This window comes from Amblyraja radiata, chromosome 1, assembly GCF_010909765.2.
Source record: "Amblyraja radiata isolate CabotCenter1 chromosome 1, sAmbRad1.1.pri, whole genome shotgun sequence".
Taxonomy (NCBI): Eukaryota; Metazoa; Chordata; class Chondrichthyes; order Rajiformes; family Rajidae; genus Amblyraja; species Amblyraja radiata.
The window spans coordinates 159429456-159457431 of record NC_045956.1 but is presented as its reverse complement, the minus strand read 5'-3'; the positions used below and the strand labels follow the sequence as shown (position 1 = coordinate 159457431).

Sequence of the window (27976 nt, the reverse complement as noted above, 5' to 3'; positions counted from 1 at the left end):
TGCCTTCCCCCATAATGGGAACCATTATGGGGGGATGATTTTATGTTAAAGCTATTTATTATTGTTATGTTTGTATTCTTTTTTATGTGCTGCATTGGCAAAAGGAATTTCACTACATCTAGGTGTATGTGACAATAAATCAACCTTTGAACCTTTGAAATGACAAAACAAATATGTTTTTCAACCAGCAAGTGGTTTGGGCCTGGAATGCACTGTGAGAGGAAGCAGATTCAATAGTAGCATTCCAAACTAAACTCTGGAAAGCAAAGAATCTTCATGGCCATAAGGAAAGGGCAGGGGATCGGATGGATGGATGGATTCTTCTTATTTGGTGATAATACAGACTTAATGGTCTAAATACATTTTGAGGATGTAACAAGTAAAATGGATAAGGGAAAGCCAGTGGATGTGGTCTATCTGGACTTTCAAAAAGCTTTTGATAAGGTCCCACACAAGAGATTAGTGTGCAAAATTAGTACACATGGTATTGGGGGTAGGGTATCGACATGGATAAAGAACTGGTTGGCAGACAGGAAGCAAAGAGTAGGAATTAACGGGTCCTTTTCAGAATGGCAAGCAGTGACTAGTGGGGTGCTGCAAGGCTCACTGCTGGGACCCCAGTTATTTACATATTTACAGTATATATTAACGATTTAGACGAAGTTTGCGGATGACACAAAGCTGGGTGGCAGTGTGAGCTGCGAGGAGGATGCTATGAGGCTGCAGGGTGTCTTGGATAGGTTGGGTGAGTGGGCAGATAGAAATAATTTAGAATAGAAATAATTTTATTGCCACACAACCAAGGTCGGTGGTATTTGGGTTGCCAGCAGCGGTACAATAATAAAGAACACAACCACATTAAAATTTTACACAAACATCCACCACAGCATTCATCACTGTGGTGGAAGGCACAGAGCTTGGCCAGTCCTCCTCCATTTTCCCCCGTGGTCGGGACCACCACCCTCCACAGCCGTTGCTGCGGGCGTCCAGATGGTAAGGGACAAAGTCAAAGTCAAGGTGAGTCCAGGATCGGCTCTTCCCAACCAGAGACCGCGGCTTCAGGCTGGTGTAGGCCGCAGGCCGGCGGTCAAAGTTTTAAAGTACCTGCCGTGCCGCAGCCGGAAGCACCACAGTCTGCAGGGCCGGCGGTCGAAGCTCCCCTCCTGGGGTGATGTTAAGTCCATACCACGCCCGCGGTAGAAGATGGCCGCGGGCCGGCGGTGGAAGCTTCTTCCACCCGGGTCCCCAACGTGAGATCCCGGGCTGTAGACGCCGCACCAGCTGGAGTTCTGCAGACCGCTGCTTCAGGCTGCCGGCTGCCGCGGGCCAGCGTAACGGAGCGCTCCCCTCCAGCGAGGTCTCACCCGCTCCGCGCTGAGAGTCCACGCTGTGCCCGCCGCTGAAGCCCCGGGCGCGTCTCCGGGAAAGTCGGCGCCGATCCTTGCTGTTAGGCCACGGGGGAGGCGGCCTGAAAAAGTCGCCTCTCCATGGAAGAGGCGGCCGAAACGGTTTCCCCCTTACCCCCCCACACCACCCCCCACACATAACACACAAAGAAACATTAATAACACACTTTTAAACATACTAAAAAAATTAAAAAAGTTGAAAAAAGACGGACACGCTGCCGACAGGCGCTGCCAGTGCAGCGCCCCCTACCGAATTGATGCATTGCAGATAGAATGCAGTATAATGTGGACAAATGTGAGGTTATCCACTTTGGTGGCAAGAACAAGAGGCAGATTATTATCTGAATGGTGCCAGATTAGGAAAAGGGGAGGTGCAACGAGGCCTGGGTGTCCTTGTACATCAGTCACTGAAAGTATGCATGCAGGTGCAGCAGGCAGTGAAGAAAGCAAATAGCATGTTGGCCTTCATAGCGAGAAGATATGTGTATAGGAGCAAGGAGGTCCTACTGCAGTTGTGCAGGGCCCTGGTGAGACCATACCTGGAGTATTGTATGCAGGTTTGGTCTCCTAATTTGAGGAAGGACATTCTTGCTATTGAGGGAATGCATTGCAGGTTAAATCCCGGGATGGCGGGACTGACATATGATGAAAGAATGGATCGACTGCGCTTATATTCACTGGAATTTAGAAGGATGGGAGGGGATCTTACAGAAACATATAACATTCTTAAGGGATTGGACAGGGTAGATGCAGGAAAAATGTCCCCGATGTTGGGGGAGTCCAGAACCATGGTTCACAGTTTAAGAATAAGGGTAGGCCATTTAGGACTGAGATGAGGAAAAACCTTTTCACCCAGAGTGTTGTGAATCTGTGGAATACACTGCCACAGAAGGCAGTGGAGGCCAATTCACAGGATGTTTTCAAGAGAGATAGATTTCGCTCTTAGGGACTAACGGAATCAAAGGATAAGGGGAGAAAGCAGAAAAGGGGTATAATAAGAGTTTTGCCCAAACAGTCCGTGGCTGATAGTGTGGTGGCCGATAGCGCTATGTTTAAAGCCTCATAACGCCGTGGCTGATAGCGCCATGTTTAAAGCCTCATAGCGCTGTGGCCGATAGCACTACGTTTAAAGCCTCATAGCACTGTGGCTGGTAGCACTATTTTAAAAACCTCATAGCACTGTGGCTTGAAGCGCTATGTTTAAAGCCTTATAGTGCTGTGGCTGGTAGTGCTATTTTAAAAACATAGCGCTGTGACCAGTAGCGCTATGTTTAAAGCCTCATAGCGCTGTGGCTGATAGCGCTATGTTTAAAGGCGGATAGCGCTGTATCCGACAGTTTTGTTCAAAACTTTGCGCACCAAGCCGATGACGCTGTGTGTTTTACCTTGCGCAACAAGTCTGTGGCCGGTAGCGCTTTGTTTCGGGGGAGGGGGAGGCTCGCTCGGATGTAGGCCCCTGTCATTGTTTACAGTTTGAATTTGTAAGTGGCGCTATTGGCGAGGACTTAATGGCAATTATTTCAATGGCTGATTTCTGCCGGTATAAAGGCAGGCGCTGGTAAGCCATCAGTTAGTTCTTGTAAGTGATGGGTTCACCGACGGGCTGGGTCACAATCAGCGCCCCGGACGGAGGCAGAGAGAGAAGGAGGTGTGCTGCTGTAAAACGGGCCCCGAGCACACCGAGACAAATATTGTTTTTATTCTCTCTCTTACCAATGAATCTGATTTGTAACTAAACAGACGAGTGAGCCTTTTTCTGTTCTACTAGTCAGATCCTTGAACCTGTTCCCTTGTAACACGGGGTACTGATTTTGGATGATCAGTCATGATCATATTGAATCGAAGGGCCGAATGGCCTACTTCTGCACCTATTTTCTATGTCTATGTCTAATGGCTTTGCTCTATGTAGGTATGTTACAAAACTTACCTTCAGCGGCGCTGCAGATCTGTCGCTGCCCATGTGCGCGACTTTGGCGCCTTTGAGAGGGGGGCGGGTTTCAAATGCCTTGTTTCTCCAGCCTATTCAAATCGATGTCTGTCAGGCTGTTTAGCTGCTAAAGAATAATCGCTTTGACTGCCGTTTTTTTAAGTTTCTTTTAAACTGCACTGGATATTTTACGAACAGGAGTAATTTAAAAATAATCTTCTAAAGCCGTCAATGCCGACAACGGAGACGGATTTCATGTACGGGACAAGTAAAGGAAAGCCGTTTATTTTATATATAAACTTGCTTCTAAGGATGCCTTTAATAAATAATTCACGTTGCGAAAATGTAATTATGTCAATATACGAATCGGCAGTATTTTTCCTGCTGATATGTGGTTTAAATTCACCGCAAATGCAACGTTCCAAACCAGCGCGTTCCACAAAAACCCACTCGCAAGATGATCAAAATGGCCATTAATTTATGGGAATTAAACACTAAATTCCTTCCATTTGGCCTATAAATTAATGACAATGAGATTTTAAAATCATGTTATATTGTGAATTATTGTGTGAATGTTTAATTTGAACACTTAGGCTATTTAAAAATGTTAACTTTTTCTTAAGAAATGGATAGATGTTTAGATCTAGTAATTGAATTTTGTAATTAGCTACAATTGGGTAACTAACTAATTATATGCTTTAATTTCAGGTCATCCAAGTAAGATTGTTTCATATTTGTTTCAGAATGCTTCAATCTGTAATAACTGAAAATTTCATTCAGTTCTCTTAATTTTTAAGAAAGTTATGGGCTTTTGACTGTCCTCGATCACAGCTTTTGAGTTAAGTCAATGGAAAAGCAATAGGGATAAAAGATACAAGATGCTAATTACAGTATGAAAATGGCCATAACTTTTTTAATACTGAAGATATGAAAGTGAATTAGGTGTCAAATTAAACTTCTTTTTATGCTTTCTATGATGGGATAAATTGCAGACTTGATTTTTAAAATCTCAAAATTTTGTAACATTTATACTCTATGCTGTAATCCTTCTGAGACTTTTTTCCGTACTTGATTACTTTTCCTTCACACAAGCTGTGGTCAGTATCACTGCTGCACCAAAATAAAGTAAGCACAAGGTTTCCAGCTACATCTACAGTTTAAAAAAAGAGCTTAAAGTTATAAGCATACTTATTGCAGGCAAGTCACATTGAAATTACTATCAATTAAAGTGGAATTACTAAAGTAACAGAAATAGTAAGATCAAGGAATGTAAAAGCATCAACATGATGGCGAATTTTTAATTAATAATCATTTAATGATCACTACAAGGCTTCAGTTAATTTATAGTGAATAATATTCATTTATTAATATCATATTCTTACCCATTAGTAGGTGTAGTGAAAGTAAATGACAGAAGTTGATTCCAGAATGGATCATTCTCAGAGATGGATTCGGTACCAGTAAGACGCTTAAGGTAATCATTAGTTGCGATGTCAGCAGTGCTGCTACTGTTTGCACCCATCTCCAATTGAGCACGGTATCCGCTCCAGATTATTCGGACATCACTTTGATTAGAACCTAAGTGCAGACATTGTAGATTGGTTACATAAAATGCATTGACATTCCATCTGTTTATTTTACCTGCCCACATAAGGCAAACTCTTCAGGTAAATAAAAAACACTTGTCAAATTAATCAGACTTAAGATTCCATTCGAGATCACCATAACTCACAGCATACAAAATAAATTAACATGTCCCATCTGTGGACGCTGCTTCAAGCCTTCACTTACAACCGACAATAAAGGCAGCTGAAATTCTGCCTTTGCACAGCCTGCGCGCAAGGTGCTGCGACAAATGTTCATCTGTTTGTTTTCTTGGCGGGTTTTTCAAACAAAGACAGAAGAATGGAGTTTGTGTACAAATAATATGGTAAGTAAATTTATTTGTGCTATATGTTTTTAAATATTTTATTAAGAAATAAGGCTTTTGAAGCCAAATTACTTTATAAAAGCCAACTGTCTGCCTTTCGGAGAGGAGACCAATCAGCGGATGCGCGGTTTTAAAGATTTTTAAAAGTCGACTGACTACCTACCCTGAGTACTGGCACGTGCCTGCCAGTATTACAGATAATACTCCGATGCTCCATAAACAAAGTCCTATAAAGCTGCAAGATTACTTTCTGACTCTCATATTCGATGCTCTGACAGTTGAAGGCAAGCATAACATAAGCCTTAGACACAAACAACTGCAGATGTGTCCTTGGGCAAGACACTTCACCTACCTTTGCCTGGGACTAGAGACGGAAATTAGCTACTGATTGGCTACAATCTCGCATATTTACATGCAAATGTTAATTAATATGCACTGTCCCTATAAACAAAACATTATTATTATTATGTTGGAATCTAGACCATGAAACATACAGTAGCAATGTTACAAAATTTTGAGATTTTAAAAATCAAGTCTGTAATTTATCCCATCAGATAAAGCATAAAAATAAGTTTAATTTGACATCTAATTCACTTTCATATCTCAAGTATTTAAAAAGTTATGGCCATTTTCATACTCGGAAATGAGCATCTTGTTCCCTATTGATTTTCTATGGACATAACAAAAAAGTTGTGATCGTGAACAGTCAAAAGCCCATAACTTTCTTAAAAATTAAGAGAACTGAATGAAATTTTCAGTTATCATAGATTGAAGCATTCTGAAACAAATATAAAATAATCTTACTTGGATGACCTGAAATTAAAGCATATAATTAGTTAGTTACCTAATTGTAGCTAATTTCAGACTTCAATTACTAGATCTAAACATCTATCTATTTCTTAATAAATGATTAACATTTTTAAATAGCCTAAATGTCCAAATAATATTCACAAATAATTCACAATAAAACATGATTTTTAAATCTCATTTACATTAATTTATAGGCCAAATGGAAGGAATTTAGTGTTCAATTGCTGTAAATAAATGCCCATTTAAATCAGCTTTCTAGTGGGTCCCTGTGGAACGCGCTGGTTTAGAACGTTCACATTGCGGTAGATTTGTGCCTCAAATGCCCAGAAAAATACTGCGCGATATAATGGGCCCAAATTGAGCTACTCGCAATATTAAATTTTGTATAAAAGGATCTTTAGAAGCCCTTTTGAATGTAAAAATATACAGCATACCTTCTGCTATTTTCTTTATGAGACCCTGCGGTTGATGACGGTCGCGGGTTTAAAGATTGATTTTTAAACTACTATAACTATTATTCAAGGCCTTTAAACCTAATAATAGCTTTTGCGACGGGGTCTTCCAGCGATTTTTCGTTAATAATTAACTAGGCTGAACATTTTCGATTGGAACAGCTTAGAGAAAATCGCGTTTTAAACCCGCCCCCTCTAAACGGCGCCAAAATCGCGCACAGCCTCAGCAGCAGATCTTCAACGACGCTTCAGGTAGGCTTTGCAACATACCTACATACAGTGCTGGAGTAATTCAGCGGGTCAGGCAGCATCTCTGGAGAACATGGGCAGGCAGCGTTTCGAGTCGGGACCCTTCCTCAGACAGTAGAGTCCCGTCTAAAAACTCCGCCTATCATCATTTTTAAGATGTTGCCTGACCTATTGAATTACTCCCGCATTTTGTGTTTTTATACCGTAAGACTTCTTTGCCAATCTTGTACGATACTATACGATAGAACTTTATTTGTCTCATGAGGGGAATTGATCTGCCAACAGTCATAAAACACCAAAATACATGAAACATGAAATTAAAGTGACGAGTGGAAAGGATTGGTGATGTGCAAAGATTGGGGAGGGAGGGAAGTCAGTCAGTCTACCCCACGACAGAAAGGGGAGGAGCTGCACAGTTTGAAAGCCACAGGGAAGAAGGATCTCCTGTGGCGGTCTGTACTGCATCTTGGTGAAACCAGTCTCTTGCTGAAGGTACTCCTCAGGTTGACCAGTGTGAGCTGTATTGTCCGAGATGTACCGCAGTTTGAGGAGCATCCTCCCATCTGACCACCTCCTATGAATCCAACTCCGCCCCTAGGACAGAGCCAGCCTTCTTGATGAGTTTGTTGATCCTATTTGCGCCCGCAGCCTTCGCCCTGCTGCCCCAGCACACAACAGCGAAGAAGGTGGCATTGGCTACCACCGATTAGTAGAACATCTGCAGAATCTTACTGCAGACGTTGAAGGAGCGGAGCTTTCTCAAAACGTACAGCTGGCTCTGTTCCTTCTTGTAAGGTATTTGTACTCCCTGGTAAACTGGTGTTACCATTTTCAGGGAGTTGTGGACTTGGAAGCAAAGATCATCTGTACATCTGACTTCAAGTAGCCCTTGCTTTCCCTCTCTCTCCATCCCCTCCGCCTTCCCAGTTCTCCCACCAGTCTTACTGTCTCCGATTAGATTTTATCTCTGTACTGCCCACTTCGTTGACATCATTCTGAAGAAGGGCCTCGACCCGATATGTCACACATTCCTTCTCTCCAGAGATGCTTGTCCTGCTGAGTTACTTCAACTTTTTGTGTGAATCTAAATGGCATCAAGTTGGGAAAAGGGGAAGTACAACGGGGTCCTTCATCACTCTATGAAAGTAAGCATGCAGGTACAGCAGGCAATGAAGAAAGCGAATGGGATGTTGGCCTTTATAACAAGAGAAGTCGAGTATAGGAGCAAAGGGGTCCCTCTGCAGTTGTACAGGGCCCTAGTGAGACCACACCTGGAGTATTGTGTGCAGTTTTGGTCCCCTAATTTGAGGAAGGACATTCTTGCTATTGAGGGAGTGCAACGTAGGTTTACAAGGTTAATTCCCGGGATGGCGGGACTGTCGTATGCTGAGAGAATGGAGCGGCTGGGATTGTACACTCTGGAGTTTAGAAGAATGAGAGGGGATCTTATTGAAACGTATAAGATTGTTAAGGGTTTGGACACGCTCGAGGCAGGAAACATGTTCCCGATGTTGGGGGAGTCCAAAACCAGGAGCCACAGTTTAAGAATAAGGGGTAAGCCATTTAGAATGGAGACGAGGAAACACTTTTTCTCACAGAGAGTTGTGAGTCTGGGGAATTCTCTGCCTCAGAGGATGGTGGAGGCCAGTTCTCTGAATACTTTCAAGAGAGAGCTAGATAGGGCTCTTAAAGATAGCGGTCAGGGGATAAGGGGAGAAGGCAGGAGCGATGTACTAATTGGGGATGATCAGCCATGATCACATTGAATGGCGGTGCTGGCTCGAAGGGCCAAATGGCCTACTCCTGCACCTATTGTCTATTGTCTATTGTGTCTCCCTTCATCTGTACATTTGTTTGTCCATTCCCTCCAAAGATGCTGCCTGACATGCTGAATTCTTCCAGCAGTTTGTTTTTCACTCAGAATTCCAGCATCTGTCGTTTCTTCTCTTTCCTGGACCTCCCATCATTATTGAGGAACGTTGTATTTAGCCATTTGCCTCTGCATACCATGTACAGCAGTTGGTCTGTTTCATATTATACTCAAAATTAATCTGGTTACCTGGTTATTATCAACAAAAAGGTCCCTTTTTTTAAATAGAAAGTCTTAAGCAAAAATAGAAAGTGCAGGAAAAGCTTAGAATCTGTGAAAAGAGAAATAATCAACATTTTCGGTCTGTGACCCTCTGTCAGAACTGGGAGAGAGAAAGATTCAAGTTAGTTTTTAGCTGGAATGAAGATGGGTAGGGTTGTCATCTTCACTATAGACTTTAGAGGTACAGCGCGGGAACAGACCTTTGAGCCCATCGAGTCCGCGCCGACCAGCAATCACCCCATACACTAACACTAACACAATGATAACTGAGTTATCATTTCAGTTTGAAGACCCTTAATCAGAACTGGGAATGGAGGAGGAGGGATGCATTGGACAAAGGGAATATAATTCACAGGGCTGGGTTGGATTGTATGGTGATAAACTGTTTATGAAACCACCTGGTTGATAAGATTAACAAGGCCAGTTGGTAGAGATAAAACAAACAAAGAAACACATAAAAGGCCTGCACTGCTGATCAGTCTGGGAAATATCCAGTATATTAGGCAGCGTCAATGGAAAGAGAGAAACTGAGTTGATGTCACATGCATTTGGTGCAGCAGAACTGGCTAATTCTGACACAAACTGAAAAGATGAGTTATCTACAATTGTTGAATATCGAATCCCTGCCTATTTGTGTGCCTATCTAAAATCCTCTTAAATGCTACTATCGTATCTGCCTCCACCATCTCCTCTAGCTGGTGGAGCTACGGCCTCACAGCACCAGAGACCCGGGTTTGATCCTGACCTTGGCTGTTGTCTGTGTGGAGCTTTCATATTCTTCATGTGACATTGTGGGTTTGCTCCGGCTTCTCCGGTTTCCACCCACATCCAAAAGATATGTAGGTTAATTGTCCTCTGTAAATTGCTAGTGCGAGGGGAGTGGATGCATAAATGGGATAACAGAGAACTAGTGATTGACGAGTGATCAACGGTTGCCGTGGGCTCAGTGGGCTAAAGGGTCTGTTTCCATGCTGCAGCTCACAACTAAACTAAACCTTCCCAGGCAGTATACCTGGCAACTTTTTCACACAGAGGGTGGTACATATATGGAACAAGTTGCTAGAGGAACTGATAGAGGTGGATATAATTATGACAGTTGCAAGATACTTGGATAGCTACATGGATAATGGCTTGGAGTCATGAACAGGCATGTGAGATTAGCCTGGTTGGGCAGCTTGGTCAGCATGAATAAGCATGGATAAAGGGTTTTTCCCATGTTGTATAGCTCCAAGACTCTCCTTGTGAATGTGTGGGTTTCCCCCACATGTTCCTGTTCCCATCCACATCCCAAAAATATGAACGTTCATAGGGTCTGAAGAAGGGTTTCGGCCCGAAACGTCACCTATTTCCTTCGCTCCATAGATGCTGCTGCACCCGCTGAGTTTCTCCAGCATTTTTATGTACCTTCGATTTTCCAGCATCTGCAGTTCCTTCTTGAACATTCATAGGGTAATTGGCAACTGTAAATTCCTTAGTGAATGAAAGATCCTGAGTTGCTGGGAATGTGGGGAGTAAAATAATTAGAGTAGGATTGGTGTAAACGGGTGCTTGATGGTTGGTGTGGACTTGGTGTGACAAAGGTCCTGTTCCTGTGCTGTATCTCTCTATGACTAAGTGGCCACACTGTCACGACAATCTGCTTATCATCTGCCCTCACAAGCTGATTCTCAACAATGAGGGAGAGGACAATTCATTGCTGGATTGTCTAGCAAAGAAAACACATAGCACTACGGACACTATACAATACAATACCATTTATTTGTCATTTGAACCTCACATGAGGTTCAAACGAAATTTGGTTTCTGCAGCCATACAAGAAAAGAACCAAGACACACACCAACACAATTTACACAAACATCCATCACAGTGAATCTCCTCCTCACTGTGATGGAAGGCAAAGTCCGCGGCCATGCTAGCAAGTCCGCGGCCATTTAAAGCCGCGCCAGGCGATGTAAGGCCTTGCTCCGGGTATTGATGTTGGAGCCCCCGTGGGCGCTAGCAAGTCCGCTGCAATTTAAAGCCGCGCCGGGCGATGTAAGGCCCCGCTCCAGGTCACTCTCAACACCAAATAGATAGACAAAAAGAGAGTTCATGTTTTAGATCAATGATCCTTCTGTAGAACAGATTTGAAGAAAGGCCAGTGACCTGAAACATAAAGCCTATTTTACAGTTCATTAAGAAAGAACTTGCTACAAAAAAATCAATCCTGTGAATATAGTATTAAACAATAAATTACCATCACCACTGACCACCCAGATTCAGCAATTCCTGAGATTGACACCACCGAAATGGCAGATGCTGCCTTACTAACTGGATATTTCAGGTATTTTATTATCAGTAATACTCTTATTTCTAATCAGTCATTTATATAACATATATAAGCAAGCAAAACCACTGATTACTTTTATCTAAGCCATGCCACAAAGTAATACAATCGAAGAAAATATCTAGAGTTCTATTCTTGTTTTTGAGTATGATACGAAGATGTACAACTGCTTTTGAATAGTGATCTTGAATACAGCTGGGCGTTTTCATTCAGACATAAATTCAGGACATCTATCAGCATATTATTAGTTCTAGCAAACTTGTAGCTCACATGTAGAAACTGGGAACTTCACGACATGTCTTGCAATTCGACTATTTGGATAACTTTCCTTAAGTAATCTAGAAAATTGCAAGAAACCATCATCTCTGACGGTATAATATGCTAAATATCAATGTTACTTATAACACTCAAATGAGTTTGTAATTGGAAATCATACTCCATTATCCATAAAGTCATACAGTAAACAGGCCCTTCGGCTCCAATAGTTTCCCTACCACTGACGTGAGGCTCACTGGCCTATAGATCCCTGGATTCTCTCTATTTCTTTTCCCTTGGTGGTCCAGTCCTCCAGGACCTCACCTATGGCTTAAGAAAAAAAAAAGATCAACATCACGGCCCCCACAATCTTCTCTCTTGCCCCCCCTCAATAACCTGGGATAGACCCCATCAGGCCCTCGGGACATCCACCTTAATGTTGTTCAAGAGTCTCAACATCACCTCCTTCTTGATCTCAAACTACCCTAGCATATTCGTAGTCCACACACTGACAAGGTTCTGCTGCTATTTTTGATAACCATCTTTGCTATCTATGACACCACCCACTTTAGTGTCATCTGCAAACTTATTAATCATGCCATCTACATTCTCATCCAAATCATTGATATAAACCACAGACAGCAATCGGCGCAACACCGATCCCTGAAGCACAGGCCTCCAGTCCAAAAAAACAACCATGCACCATCACCTTCTGCTTCCTTCCATGAAACCAAATCTCTATCCAGCAACCAGTGTAAAATTAGTGAAAAATATAATTTATCTTAAAAATTATTTCACCTGTCTACTGGTGTTGCGTTGTAAGATTGTTGTTAATTATATAGAAAACAATGCAGTCAATTCTGCATTCAATGCAGGCAACAGGCAGTATTTGAGGTGCAACGTGTAGTTCAAAATATTTACTTTCCGGAGTATCTGGTGCGGGGACGGGTCATGGAAACATAGAACCCACGGGTCATAGAAACATAGAAAATAGGTGCAGGAGTAGGCCATTTGGCCCTTCAAGCTATCACCCATATTCAATGTGATCATGGCTGATCATCCACAATCAGTACCCCGTTCCTGCCTTCTCTCCATATCCCTTAATTCCGTTGGGCAGCATCAGTGGAGGGAAATAGACAGGGTAGGGGGGGCCCATCTTGGGACTGTTTTGGGTAGGGACCCTTCTTCAAACTGCTGTCGAGATTGTTACCACGGAGAGATGAAGTTTGTAATTAAATTGGACATTCAATTTATTACATTCAAGTGATGGCCTATCTCTGCTGTTTCAATAAACATGTTGTGCTGGATTACCGAAGATAGATACAAAATGTGTAGGAAGGAACTGCAGATGCTGTCGTACATCGAAGTCAGACACAGAAAGCTGGTGTAACTCAGCAGGTCAGGCAGCATTCCTGGAAAAAAGAGTCGAGACCCTCCTTCAGACCATTAGATTATTCCGACCATGATGATGATCAACGTGTGACAATACAAGTGGATAATACAAGTGTCGCGATTAATGTTTGAAGACCAGTTTAATTCTCTCCCCATTAGGCCGGTGTTGACATATCTGACAACCTGGATATAATCACCTCCAGGTACACGGCCCGGAACCCTGGGTGTGATTTCTTTATTGTTTTACTCGCCTGTCCACCGCTTCGCCCTCGACCCACGACCCACGACCTGCGCTGACACCAGGAGCGCTGATCCCCTCAGCCCGACCTGCCGGCGGATGGATGGATGGATGGATGGATGGATGGACGATGACTGTCAGCGCGCACTGTCTCCCGCCCGCTCCAACCAACCGCCGTCTCCGCTCGCTCGCTCGCTCGCTCACCCGCACACACACACACCATCCACGTCGCACTGCTCGCGTCACGGGTCACAGGTCACACGCATGCCACCCCGGGATCGAATCGCTAGGTGTTCTGGGAATTGTAGTGAAATTCACACAAAACGCTGGAGGAACACTGCATGAAGGAACTACAGATGCTGGTCTACACCGTAGATAGACACAACATGCTGGAGTTGTAACTCAGCTGGACACGCAGCATCTCTGGATAGAAATAATGGGTGACGTTTCGGGTCGAGACCTTTCTTCAGGCCTCTTCCAGCCCAGCTGCATAGAGTGATACCGTGTGGAAACAGGCCCTTCGGCCCAACGCCCACACCGGCCAACATGTCCCAACTACACTCGTCCCACTTGCCTGCGCTTGGTCCATATCCCTCCAAACCTGTCCTATCATGTACTTGTCTATCTGTTCCTTAAACTATCTCGTCTAGCAAAGTGTTTAAGAAGGAACTGCAGATGCAGGAAAATCGAAGGTAGACAAAAGTGCTGGAGAAACCCTTCTTCAGACCAATCTGAAGAAGGGTTTTGGCCCGAAACGTTGCCTATTTCCTTCGCTCCATAGATGCTGCTGCACCCGCTGAGTTTCTCCAGCACTTTTGTCTACCTCGTCTGGCAGCTTGTTCCATACACCCACCACCCTTTGTGTGAAAAAGTTACCCCTCAGATTTGTATTAAATCTTTTCCCCTTCACCTTAAACCTATGTCCACTTGACCTCAATTCCTCTACTCTGGGCAAGAGATTTTGGGTATCTACACAATCTATTCCTCTCATGATCTTACACACCTACTATTAGATCACCTCTCATCCTCCTGTGCTCCAAGGAATTGAGACGCAGCCTACTCAACCTCGCCCTACAGCTCAGACCCTCTAGTCCTGGCAACATCCTCATAAATCTTCTCTGAACCCTTTCAAGCTTGACAATATCTCTCCGATGGTGCCCAGAACTGAACACAATAATCCAAATGCTTTCTCACCAACATCGTATACAACTGCAACATAACGGGGTGACCACCGGGTGGCGCCAACAACGGCTGCCTTGCCAACAGTCTGTCTGTCCCTTTCTTCTTCGTTGTTTTTTTAGTATGTGTTAAATGTGTTTTTAGTGTTCTTTAGCTTGTTTTATGTGGGGGGGTGGGGGAGGGGATTGGGGGAAACTTTTTCTAATCTCTTACCTCGAAGGAGATGCGATTTTTTTCCGTAAATCCATTCTGTAATGTTTGGTGGACTGTGTGGGGTGGGAGGACCCGTTGCTCCTCCCGTGCAGCAGATGGTGCTGCACAGGACAAAGGGAGATGGTTTTGTATATAGTTTATCCTGTCTGTAGACAGTGTGAGTGTGCAACCATTTTGAATTGCTTGCTGCCACCATTGAGTAAAGCATTACTCTTTCGGATACATACGCCAGCCCATTCCCATGAAAGGTAAATGCACTGTCGCCGTTTCCTGTAATGGTATTGTAAAGAGCTTCAATAACGCACTGTTGTCTTTACTACGTTTATTAGTAATACACAAACAATACTGCACTAGCTGTACGTGGTCCGTCACACGAGCTAGAGAGAGATCAAGGGGTGGGGAGGTTACATTTATACTTGTGATATAGGGAGTGGTTAGTAGTGGTGAGGTCACTATGTTAAAGGCACATCTACATCCTTTCCCTTGGGAACAAGCAATACAGTAGTGACATAGCGACCACGTCTCATGCGCTACGAGCAGGTAGGCAAACAGTTAAACAAGCAGAGGAGCATACAGCTAAGGAAATTCACCATAACGGACAGGCGGCTTAACCAGTCGGCCGGACCGGGTCCGCAGCTCGCCATCTCCTCCCTCTGCAGGAAGAGCAGGAGCCGGAGCGGTGGAAGGAGCCGGGGAACCCGGAGGAGAAGGAGCCGGCGGAGGCAGTGGAGGGGAAGTAGGGGTGGCATCGGGTGGACGGGCAGGCGAGCCAGGGGAAGCAGGCGGTGAGTGAGGCTGAAAGAGCTGGGAAGGCAGGGACCGCGGCAAGCGCGGGGCGGCAGGCAGTGTTTCGTTCAGGGGAGGGGAGAAAGGGACGGCAGGCGGCGGAGGAGGCTCGTTGACAGGCCGAAGATGTTGGCGGGTCCGCCGGTAAATGGTGCCGTCGTGGTTGACCAGGTAGGAGCGTGGCGATCCCGCATCACCGACAATGGTGGCAAGCTTTGAGGGACCTGAGGGGGACTGCATCCGGACGACTTGGCCGGGGAACAGACGCGGAAGGGGGCGGCAGGACTGGTCGTGGGAGCGCTTCTGCACTTCGTGCTTATGAGCAATGCGCTCCTGGACAGCAGCAGGCTGGAGGGGAGAGGGCACGAGGGACCGCTGGGTCACAGGGAGCGGAGGTCTCGTAGTGCGAGACATCAGCCGTTTGGCTGGCGAGCCCAGGGCAGTGTCGCGGGAGATGTTACGGAGATTGAGAAGGGCTAAGTAAAAATCGGATTCGGACAGTCTGCAATGTTCCAGCAAGTCCTTGGCACTGCGGACAGCGCGCTCCGCCAGGCCGTTACTCTGCGGGTACTCTGGACTGCTGGTGTAATGACGGAAGTTCCAGCTGGCGGCGAAACCCCGGAACTCGGCACTGGTGAACTGGCTGCCGTTGTCAGATTGGAGGGTCGCCGGGGAGCCGAAGGTTGCGAAGTGGCGGCGCAGCTTGCCAATGACGTCCGAAGAGGAGAGGGAGTGCAGCTGATCAACTTCGAACCAGCTGGAATAAGAATCAACGAGGACCAGAAAGTGCTTGCCACGCCACTCGAAAATGTCGGTGGCGAGGAAAAGTTGCAGTTGGGGCAACGCCGTGGGCTGCCGACGCCGGGGGCAGGGGAGACCTGTTGCCGTGGCAGGCCAGTGTACCGCCGGCGGGCAGCAGCACTGGCAAAGTTAATGTCATGACCGTTAGGCGACGATGCCGAGGCGACAGCCTCAGCCATGCGGGCGGCGTGTAGAGCCTCGTCTAAGGACAGGTCGGACTTCCGCAGAAGTTCAGCCCTAAGCTTGTAATCTAAAAGGCCATATACAAGAATATCCCTGGTCACTTGGTCTGGTGTGAGAGCGTCCAGGCGACAACGTCTGGCCATGTGTCGCAACGCGGCGATGTAGTTGTCAACGGACTCGTCAATGATCTGACGCCGATTGAACAATTTGAACCGCTCTAGAATACAGTTAGTGGGGATGTCGCACATCGCGGTGAACTTAGCCATAAGACATACCGGGTCTCGTGCATCTTCACCTGCAGCATAGACAAACGACTCGGATCGTTCCAGGGCAGCTGGGCCGGCTATGTTGAGGAGGAGAGACGCCCGCATCTCAGCGGTGGCTGCGGGATGGGCAATCGTCACGTAGTGCTGAAAGTCGCGTCTAAAGACATCCCAACGGTGGGCAATGTCCGAGTCGAAGACAAGAGGATCTGGTTTGCGGCACGAGGTAGCCATGGCACGGGAGATAGAAAAGGGATGGGTAACTGGGTCAAAAAATAAAACCAGGAAAACAGGAGGCGCAGAGTCACGATTGTGACACCATGTAAAGAGTTTCAATAACGCACTGTTGTCTTTACTACGTTTATTAGTAATACACAAACAATACTGCACTAGCTGTACGTGGTCCGTCACACGAGCTAGAGAGAGATCAAGGGGTGGGGAGGTTACATTTATACTTGTGATATAGGGAGTGGTTAGTAGTGGTGAGGTCACTATGTTAAAGGCACATCTACAGGTATGACATGGATGTTGCCGCTGATCGTCGTTGGTAAAGAAGGTACATCCCTGTGCGCCATCGACTGGATCCATGCTTTCAAGCTTGACATGAACGCCTTGATCTACGATGGATCAACTATGGCATTGTCATCTACCACGGATTGCAACATGGTCAGCAAGTGCGTGAGCAACCTGCAAAAACAGGATGTCAAATGGCACTGGTCCAAAGAGTGTGACCATGCATTCTCCAGGTTGAAGGAGATGCTCGCCCAGATGTGTTTGGTCCACTATGACGCATCGAAGCCGATCTCGCTGGCCGCCGATGCATCGCCGTATGGTCTTGGAGCAGTAATCTCACAAACGGCGCCAAATGGCAAGGAAGAACCAATCGCTTTCGCATCCAAAACGCTGATGAAAAACTACAGTCAAGTGGAGAAAGAACAGCATACAGATAAAGCACAGCATACAGATAAAGCAAATACTGATATCTCTTCAAAAGAGAACACCAAGGAAAACTCAGTTCATTCTGAGTTTTAGCAAGAGTTGTGAAACGCAAAAAAAGGCTGAAAATAATGAGTGAAGCAAGGTCCAGTTAAATGGAGACGTTCAAACTGGAAAGGGGTAATGTGATGTTTTGTAGGGTGGGAGGGCCCGTTGCTTCTCCCGTGCAGCAGGTGGCCCTGCACAGGACAAAGGGAGATGTAGACAGTGTGTGTGCAGCCATTTTGAGTTGGCTTGCTGCCAGCATAGAGTAAAGCATTAAAGACTTCTGTTGTAAATTAAAGACTCTCAAGTTTTGTGCAGACCTAGAAACGAACAAGAAACATTCGGACTGTGGCCTAACCGAGGAGTTGGCGGCCTCTGCTGGAGACCGAGTTCGAAAGCTCCAAATGCAGGTGCCTGTGGTCTTACCATCACGGAGCCTGCGATCCCTTTGCCACGGATCGACCTCTGAGCTCTACCACGAGTGCCTACGGACTTTAACATCGTGGAGCCCGCAGTCTCTGGTCAGAGACCGACTTTGGGAACTCCAAGCCGCAGTAGCTTCGACCGCCCTGACGCGGGAGCTTCGATCAACCCGACGGATGGTTCGACTGCCCTGACCGCGGGAGAAGATTGAGGAAAGCAGACTTTATTGCCTTCCATCAAAGTGAGGAATGTGGGGAGTCCGCTGTGGTGGTTATTTATGTCAACACTGCGTACGCCCTCAATGCAACTGCGGGCCGACAGGCCATTGTCGCGCGGGATTTTCGGATTTTTGGAGCCCCGCGCCATGTCGGGACCAGCCCCACACAATTCCATACGCCTCCGCCGATCAAAGTGGGACCGGCCCCGCGAGGCCGTATGCCTCAAGCGACCATATTTGGTTGCGCTAGACGCATGCTGGTGGGACAGGCCATTAACAGCGCAACTTCTATACTCTGATGAAGGCAATGTGCCAAAAGCCTTTTTGACCACTTTATCTACCTGTGCTTCGAACTTCAGGGAACCATGCACCTGCACTCCTAGATCTCTCTGCTCCTCAACGCTCCCAGAGGCCTACCAATCATTGTGTAGGTCCTGCCTTTGTTAGACCTACCAAAATGCAACACCTCACATTTCTCTGTATTAAATTCCACCATTTCTCAGCCCACCTGGCCAAGCGATCAAGATATTGCTGCAATTTTTCACAACCATCTTCATTATCTGCAAAACCACCCACTTTTGTATCATCATCAAACTTGCTAATCTTGCCCTGTATGTTCTCTTGCCAAGAGTAGGTGAATCGAGGACCAAAGGACATAGTTTTCAAGAGTTAGATTTAGCTCTTAGGGCTAAAGAAATCAAGGGATAAGGGGAAAAAGCAGGAACGGGGTACTGATTTTAGATGGTCAGCCATGATCATGTTGAATGGTGGTGCTGGCTCGAAGGGCTGAATGGCCACCCCTGCACCTATTCTGCTATGTTCTCATTCAAATCATTGATGTAGATGACAAACAGTAATGGGCCCAGCACTAATCCCTGATGCACACCACTAATCACAGGCCTCCAGTCTGAGAATGAACCTTCCACCATCACACTCTGCTTCCTTCCATGAAGCCAATTTGCTATCCATTCAGCTATCTCTCCTTGGATCCCATGCAATCTAACCTTCCAGAGCAGCCTATTATGCAGGACATTGTTGAATGCCTCACTGAAATCCATTTAGACAACATCCACAGCTCTGCCTTCATCGACCTTTTTGGTCACATCTTCAAAAAACTCAATCAGATTTGTGAAACATGACCTCCCACATACAAAACCATGCTGACTATCCCTAATCAGCCCCCGCCCATCCAAATGCCTGTATATCCTATCCCTCAGAATATTCTCTTGTAACTTTCCAAGTACAGATGTTGAGTTCACCGACCGGTTCTCTGACTAGTTTCACTGTCCTCCTGATTAAATGTCATCTTTGTATGCCTCGTTGTCTGCTTCCCCTCAGCTAACAATGAACCATTGTACAATGGAGAGATATCTGGTTGGAGAAGTCAATGTTCATACTGCTACCCCAGCGAAATATGAGGTGCTGTTCCACCAATTTGCGCTGAACCTTACTCTGACAATGGAGGAGGCCCAGGACAGAAAGATCAGATTGGGAATGGGAGGGGGAGTTAAAGTGCTGAGCAACCGGGAGATCTGGAAGCTTGAGGCGGACTTAGCGGAGGTGCTCAGCGAAACGATCACCGAGCCTGCGCTTGGTCTCGCCGATGTACAGAAGTTGACACCTGGAACAGTGGAAACAGTAGATGAGGAAGTGCAAGTGAACCTCTGCCTCAACTAAAAAGACTTGGGGTCCTTGGATGGAGTCATGGGAGGATGTAAAGTGACAGGTGTTGCGTCTCTTGTGGTTGCAGAGGAAAGTACCTGGGGAGGGGGTCATGTGGGTGGGGAGGGACGAGTTGACCTGGGAGCGGACGGTCTCTGAGGAAAACAGAAAGGGGTGGAATGGGAAGATGTGGCCAGTAGTGGGATCCCGTTGGAGGTGGCAAAACTATTGGAGGTTTGCTATATGCGCCAGCTGATGGGGTGGAAGGTGAAGATAAGGGGGACTCTGTCTTTGTTGCGAATGGTGGAGGGGGAGCAAGAGTGGAGCTGTGTGATATCGAGGAGACCCTAGTGAGAGCCTCATCTATAATGGAAGAGGGGAACCTGGGCACAGATGCGGCATAGACGGAGGAATTGGGAGAAGGGGATAGAGTCTGTAAAGAAGTTAAGTCTGACACACTTGTAACTTTACTTATTGTTTAATGATCACTCAAGTTAGACACATTCCAGCACTGACTGCTTGCCGTGAGGGTATATATATAACCATGCTGGAACCAAGAGAGGGAGGGAGAGATAGAGAGTTATTATACTTGATAGCTAAGGCGTGGTTAGTGGTACTGAGGTAGCTATAGAGGTCTGAAGAAGGGTTTCGGCCCGAAACGTCGCCTATTTCCTTCGCTCCATAGATGCTGCTGCACCCGCTGAGTTCCTCCAGCAATTTTGTGTACCTTAGCTATATTATTGGTTGCATGCATGGACCATCTACATCCTTCCACTTAGAAATCAAAACAGAATTAGAGCCGTGGCAGTGTAATTGCACAAAGCATGCGAGTTTAAGCAAAGTCACCGTAACGAACAGGCGGCTTGACAATGCGACCCGAACGCGTGCGTACAACGCCTCCCCCCCCCCCCCCCCATCGGAAAGAAGAGAAGGCGCAGCGGAGGCAGGCGAGAAAGTTAAAGCAGGAGCAAGCACAGTCAAAGCTGGAAAGGCAGGAGGGGAAGGTGAACTTTGAGGAGGTGAAGAAACCCGGCCAAAACCTGGCGGCAGAGGAGGAGGAGAACGCAGAGGAGGAGAACGCAGCTGGGGAGGGGTCAGCGGCATGCGGGGAACAGCAGGGCGATCGGCAGTGACAGGCTGGAACGGCAACGGAGGAGCATAAGGATCCGCAGGTGCGGGCTTCGGCTCGTTCACAGCCAGCAGGTGTTGACGGCTCCGACGATAGACAGTCCCATCGTAGTCCACCAGGTAAGATCTGGGAGAGTCAGCCATACCGACCACGGTCGCGAGGCGGGAGTAGCCGGTGGTAGTCTGCATCCGAACAACTTGGCCGGGCAGTAGAGGCGACAGCGGGTGGCAGGACTTGTCATGCGACCGTCGTTGACCCTCATGCTTCTGGTCAATCTGCTGTTGGACAGTGGCAGGCTCGAGCACTTTAGGTAGCAGGGCCTGTTGGGCGATTGGCATGGACGACATCAGACGCTGGGCAGGGGAACCCATGGGTGGGTCCCGGGAGATGTTACGTAGGTTAAGCAAGCCCAGGTAGAAATCACAGTTGGACAGGCGGGACTGCTCCACCAGAGCCTTAACACTCCACACAGCCCGTTCGGCCAGGCCATCACTTTGTGGATGCTCAGGGCTGCTGGTGTAGTGATGGAAGTTCCTCCTGGCAGCGAAAGCCTTGAATTCGGCGCTAGTGAATTGCCGGCCATTGTCGGTCAGCAAGCGGACAGGGGCACCGAAGGTGGCGAAGTGCCTGCGCAGTTTGCTGATGACCATCTCGGATGTGATGGAGGGAAGTATGTCCACCTCGAACCAGTTGAAGTACGAGTCGACCAGGACGAGAAACTGCTTGCCCCGCCATTCGAATATGTCGGCAGCCAGCGATGTCCAGGGCATGGTAGCGGCCGGCTGCTGCAAAAGGGGCTGGCGCTGCTGGTGTGGGGTGAGGTTGTTGCAGGAGGGACAGGAGGACACTCTGTCCCTGATGTATTTGGCCATACCGGGCCAGTTAAATTGTCCTTGGGCATGAGAAATGGTAGCATCCACCCCGGGATGATCGCTGTGGGCTGCATTGAAGATCGTAGAGAGAGGCTGGGACCACGACCTTGCGGCCCTTGACGATAACACCGTCTTGGATCACCAGTTCATCGCGGACTAGGAAGAAAGGCTGGGCACCCGACGGCAAAGTGGTGCGTCTGTCGGGCCACCCGCGCTTGATAACGGCTGCGAGCTGCTGCAAAGCAGGGTCAGCGGCGGTGTGCTCGGTCAGGCACTGTAGCTGCTTGGTTGGGACAAAGTTGAAGTTCAGTACCAGCAGGTCCTCCTGCTCGTAGGGGTGACGGTCACATGCGTCTCAGTGCCCTTCTTGTAAACGATTTGGAAATCAAAACGCTGGAGCTGCAGCATCATGCGCTGCAGCCTGGCGGGGACAATATGTATCGGTTTGTTGAGGATAGTCACTAATGGCTGGTGGTCGGCTTCAACTGTGAATTTGCTGCCGAAGAGGAAGTCTTTGAACTTGGAGCAAGCGAACACCACCGCCAGGAGCTCCTTCTCGATCTGAGCATACCGTTGCTCCGTGTCGGTCATGGTCCGTGAGGCATACGAGACAGGTAACAGCGATCCGTCGTCGTAGAGCTGCAGGCAGGCAGCACCTAGTCCAAAACGAGAGGCATCACAGGTAACAACAATGGGACGGCGCAGGTCGAAGAATTTTAGAGTCGGGGTACAAAGCCTGCTGGTGTTGTGGAAACCAGGACCAGGCAGTCCTTTTTTGTTAGCTGTCTCAGGGACGAGCTCAGTTCACTGAGATTGGGGATGAACTTCCCCAGGTAGTTGACCATGCCCAGGAATCGTTGCAGACCGAGGACGTCGGTGGGGGCTGACATCTGGGAGATTGCATTTGTCTTTTGCGGGTCGGGCTTCAGACCGTTAGAAGTGAAGATATGCCCGATGTAAGGCACTTCGGAGACGCGGAGGCACTTTTTTTCGTTCAGTTTCAAATTGATCTGTCGGGCCCGGTCCAGGACCCGGCGGAGGTTCTTGTCATGTTCGGCGGCATTCTTCCCGTAGACTAGGATATCATCCACGATGATGGCACACGGCATGCCGGCGAACAGCTGTTCCATGGACCGCTGAAACACCTCGCTGGCAGAGTTAATACCAAATGGCATCCGTAGGAACTTGAATCTGCCATATGGAGTGGCAAACGTTGTCAGGTCGGAGGAGCGTTTGTCGAGTGGTATTTGTCAGAAGGAGTTCTTGGCATCAAGGACAGAGAAGACCGTGGCCTCGCCGACTTGAGCTGCAACATCTTTCACGGTTCTCATCGTGAGGTTCAGGTCCTTCGGATTAATGCACACACGTATCTCGTTCTTGTCCTTTTTCAGGGTGGCGACCATGGTGAAGACCCAGTCGGTGGGTTTGCTAACCGCTTCCAGCACTCCCATCGCGACCATGCTCTTCAGCATTGACTCAACTTTATCCTTCATAGCGAGGGATACTCTGTGTGGTGCACGGACCACGGGCACTACCTTCGGGTCGGTGGCGATCTTGTAAACGAGTGGTAGCTTGCCCAGCTCATTGTCGAACAGGTCCGAGTACTCAGACATCGGATCCAGCAACATCTGCACTTCGTTGACGGTGCGGTCGAAGGACACCAGTCCTAGGTCCTGGCATGCCTGGTTGCCCAACAGGCCCTGCTTCCCAAAATCCCACTTCTGACACCATGTAAGGATGTTAAGTCTGACACACTTGTAACTTTACTTATTGTTTACCAACTGCATCACAGTATGGTATGGCAACTGCTCTTTCTCCGACCGGAAGGCATTGCAGAGGGTGGTGAAAATTGCCCAACGCATCACCAGTTCCTCGCTCCCCTCCATTGAGTCTGTCCAAAGCAAGCGTTGTCTGTGGAGGGCACTCAGCATCGCCAAGGACTGCTCTCACCCCAACCATGGACTGTTTACCCTCCTACCATCCGGGAGGGGCTACAGGTCTCTCCGTTGCCGAACCAGCAGGTCCAGGAACAGCTTCTTCACGGCGGCTGTCACTCTACTCAACAACGTACCTCAGTGACTGCCAATCACCCCCCCCCCCCGGACACTTATTATTATTTATTCAAATCATTTGCTATGTCGCTCTTCCAGGGAGACGCTAAATGCATTTCGTTGTCTCTGTATTGTACACTGACAATGACAATTAAAATTGAATCTGAATCTGAATCTGTTTAATGATCACTCAGGTTAGACACATTCCAGCACTGACTGCTTGCAGTCTATAACCGTGCTGGAACCAAGAGAGGGAGGGCGAGATAGAGAGAGTTATTATACTTGATAGCTAAGGCGTGGTTAGTGGTACTGAGGTAGCTATATTATTGGTTGCATGCATGGACCATCTACAGAGTCCCTACAGGAAGCAGGGTGGGAAGAAGTGTAGTCTAGATAGCTATGGGAGTCAGTAGGTTTGTAGATGTCGGTCAATAGTCTGTCTCCTGTGATGGAGACAGTGAGATCCAGAAACAGTAGGGAGATGTCGGAGATGGTCCAAGTAAATTTGAGTGCAGGATGGAAATTAGTCGTGAAGTTGATGAAGTCAGTGAGTTCTGCATGGGTGCAGGAGGCAGCACCGATGCAGTCGTCAATGTAGTGGAGGTAGAGTTTGGGGATAGGGCCAGTGTACGCCTGGAACAGTGATTGTTTGACGTATCCAACAAAGAGGCAGGCCTAACTGGGGCCCATGCTAGTGCCCATATCTACGCCTTGGATTTGGAGGAAGTGGGAGGAGTCAGAGAAGTTGTTGAGGGTAAGGACGAGGTTTGCTCGGTGGAGGAGAGTAATAGTAGGTGGAAATTCGCTGGTTCTGCGGTCAAGAAACGGGGGGCTTTAAGACCTTCCTGGTGGGGGATGGAGGTGATGAGGGAGTTGGGGCCTGGAAAAAGGAAGTCGTTGAAGAGACAAAGAGCATGTGAGGTGTTTAGGACATAGGTAGGGAGGGATTGGACCAGGGGGAATAGAATGGAGTCGAGGAATGTGGAAATTAATTCGGTGGGACATGAACAAGCAGAAACAATGGGTCTGCCAGGACAGTTCTGTGTGTGGATTTTGGGGAGAAGATAAAATTGGGCCGTATGGGGCTGGGGAACGATAAGGTTGGAGGCTTTAGCGGGCAGAGAGCCCGAAGTAATGAAACCAGAAATGGTGTATGATATTAAGGTCTGGTCCTCGTCTGTGGGGTCATAGTCCAAGGATAAGCAGGAGGAGGTGTCTAAGAGTTGTCGCCTGGACTCAGCCCGGTGGAGGTCAGTGAGCCAGACTACCATGGTGCCTGCCTTAACGGCAGGTTTGATTATCAAGTCGGGGTTGCTGCAGAGTGAGTGGAGGGCTGTACCTTTTCGGGGGGGAGAGGTTAGAGTAAGTAAGGAGAGTGGAAAAGTTAAGGCGGTTGATGTCCCGCCGGCATTTGAAAATGAAAAGGTCTAAAGTTCTCGAGGGCCATCGGGGGGAGTCCAAGAGGAGGCGGTCCGGTGTAGACGGGAGAAAGGGTCATCGCTGGGCAGTGAGGACTCCTTCCCATAGTAAAAGGCCCGGAGGCGGAGGGGACAGAAGAAGGGTTCTATATCGTGCCGGACCCGGTGTAGTGACCATTTGGCTTGTTTTGTGTGTGTCATTAATGATGGCATGTGTCTTTAAATTTTAGACTGCCCATTATATTGTGGGTGGGATTTATGACGTATTTTAGGGCGTGTTTGAAGCTAAGTTTCTTGTGCAGAAGCTTAGTTTTTAGTTTAGTTTCGGACCAGCATGGAGAATGTTTACCCTTTGACCATGCGAAGTGTAACGGAGACACAAGGAATTTTCTAACGTTTAAAGCGATAAGCTGGAGTTCAATGAAGATTATTGTAATGAGTCGGAAGAAGTTTGGATGTATCTTATTGTTTTTCATCAACAATAAAGAATTTTTGGAAGAGTTGTCCATGAAGAAGCTCTGAAGATCTCTGACGGTGAGCTCGCATGCGTATAAAGACAGTCCACTTAACCATGTAGTTAATTTAGCGGCTAGAGGGAGTAATCTCTTGAACGATATAAAAACCTGCCGCTACACCCGGAACTCATTGAGGTGGCGGAGAAGGGGAACAAAGATGAGGCCTCTGTTGAGGACAGACCGTTCCGTATCAGAAAGGGGGAGGTCAGAGGGGATGGTGAACTCACGGCAAGGGTGGGGGTTGGGGTCGGAGGAAGACAGGTGAGTAGATGGAGGCCGAGGGGAGGTCTGGTGGGGGGGAATGGTGGGTGTTCAGAGAGGAGGGGGGCATGAGGACTATTGTATGGGTGGGGAGCAGCTGGGGGCACCTGGTTAAAAGGGGAAGGGGAAGAAGCAGTGGAAACCCCACTGAGGTTCCCTGTAGGAGGGGGGGGGGGAGAAGTAGGACCCAGCAGAGTCAGACCACATGGGCCAGGTGCTGAGCCTGGGACTCCGGTAAGGCGATGGCTGCGGCCCGCTGGTGGGCGGTGGAGTGGTGAGTACGGCGGTGCCGCTGGTGGAGGCCCATGGGAGATTGTATCCCGGGTCAGCGGACGAAGCGTCAGTAATCCAGGTCAGCTGATGGCCGGGCAGGCGGCAAGGGTCGGTGGCAGCGGTGAGGCAGTGAAGGTCGATGGTTCCGGGGAGGTGGTGAAAGTCGACGGCAATGTTCCGGGGAGCTGGTGAAGGTCGGCGGCAGTGCCCCCGGGGAAGTGGTAATGGTAGACGGCAGCGGCTCAGGAGAGGCAGTGAAGGTCGGCGGTTTTGGCCCCAGGGGAGGAGGTGAATGCCGGCGGCGGCAGCTTCGGTGGTCCGGACCTCGGATGGGCCGGGAAGGCGGTGAGTGTTGGTGCTGCTCCTCGTGCAGCAAAGGTGTCGTGGGTCTCGGCCTCGTGGTTGTCGGGCTGGCGGCGCGGGCCAGCAGTGGAGTCACGGGCCTGCAGGCAGTCGATTCGAGGAGTGTCAATGGAGGGACTAGTCTGGAGGCGAGCAAGTTTCCGATCCTTTGTGGAGTCTGGATAGTAAAGGAAGCGTTTGTTGAGGGCGTGGATCTGGAGTTGAACGAAGTGCAGTTGGGGTCCATTGCAGGTCTGGGTGAGTGAGGCCCGGAGCTGCAGGAGTGTCCGAGTGAGGGCCTGCTGGTGCCGGTGCATCGCAGCCAGTGTAGAACGCAGAGCTCGGAAGGAGAACTGTTGTGAAAAATGGCAGATCGACTGTCGGTACCTGTAATCTGGGTTGGGTCTGAACTGGGAGGTCTGGAACCAGAGCTGGAATCCACAAGGTAAAAGATGGAGGCGCAGACAAGTCCCGAGCAAACAAAGGTGGCTGTGTACTGAATGAAATAAAAGAGGAAGAAGTTTGGACTTTATTGCCTTCCATCACAGTGAGGAATGTGGGGAATCTGCTGTGGTGGATGTTTATGTTAACTTTTGTGTAGTTGCTTTTGTCTTGTTGCTTTTTTTTAGTATGGCTGTGTGTTAAATCGAATTTCTCAGTACCATAATTTGTACACGTGACAATAAACTGAGCTTGAAACCTTGTATACTGGGAAATATGTACTGCTTCGCTTCTTGAAGTTGACCACAATCTTCTCTATCTTGCTGAAATTGAGGGAAAGGGTGTTGTCTTGGAAACAGATTACGAGGCTCTCAATCTCCACCTGTACTCCGTCTCATCATTATTTGATATCTGGCGAACTATGGTGATGTTTTTATGTGATATACTAAGATTTTATGATATTTAATATGCAATGCATTTTTTAATGTTAATGTTGCCCCGTGTCTGGACCTCGAGTCCGTAATAAAGTTTATTATTATTATTATGGTGGTGTCGTCTGTGAATTTGTAATTGAGTTGGATATGTATTGGCTGCACAGTCATGGGTATATCAGAAGTAAATAATGGGGCTGAGAATGCATTCTTGCAGGGCACCCATGTTGAGGATTATAGTAGAGGATGATATCTCACCTATCCTCACTGATTGTAGTCTGTTGGTCAATAAATCAAGGATTCGGATGCAGAGGTTAGGTGCTGATTCCAAGTTCCATGAGTTTGGAGATGAGCTTGGATGGGATAATGGTATTGAAACTAGACAGGCAGTCTCTGACTAGATGTCTGACGTAGGTATCTCTGTAATCCAGGTGTTCCAGGGATGAATGAATGAATGC

General features: G+C 47.7%; 1 protein-coding gene across 3 annotated transcripts in view; it reads right to left on the bottom strand.

Moving 5' to 3' along the window:
• The window catches only part of dym (dymeclin), a 327900-nt gene extending 314616 nt beyond the window's left edge, over positions 1-13284 (bottom strand). The window contains exons 1-2 of one of the 3 annotated variants that reach the window (XM_033033648.1): positions 13091-13284; positions 4716-4911 (exon numbers count right to left, since the gene is read on the bottom strand). In XM_033033648.1, the coding sequence (XP_032889539.1) occupies positions 4716-4855 (140 nt within the window). In that variant the 5' untranslated portion in view covers positions 4856-4911; positions 13091-13284. Of the gene's footprint in view, positions 1-4715; positions 4912-13090 lie in introns of those variants that run through there. The other 2 variants (XM_033033656.1, XM_033033666.1) reach the window with 2 other exon arrangements.
• Between the last annotated feature and the right edge of the window lie 14692 nt (positions 13285-27976).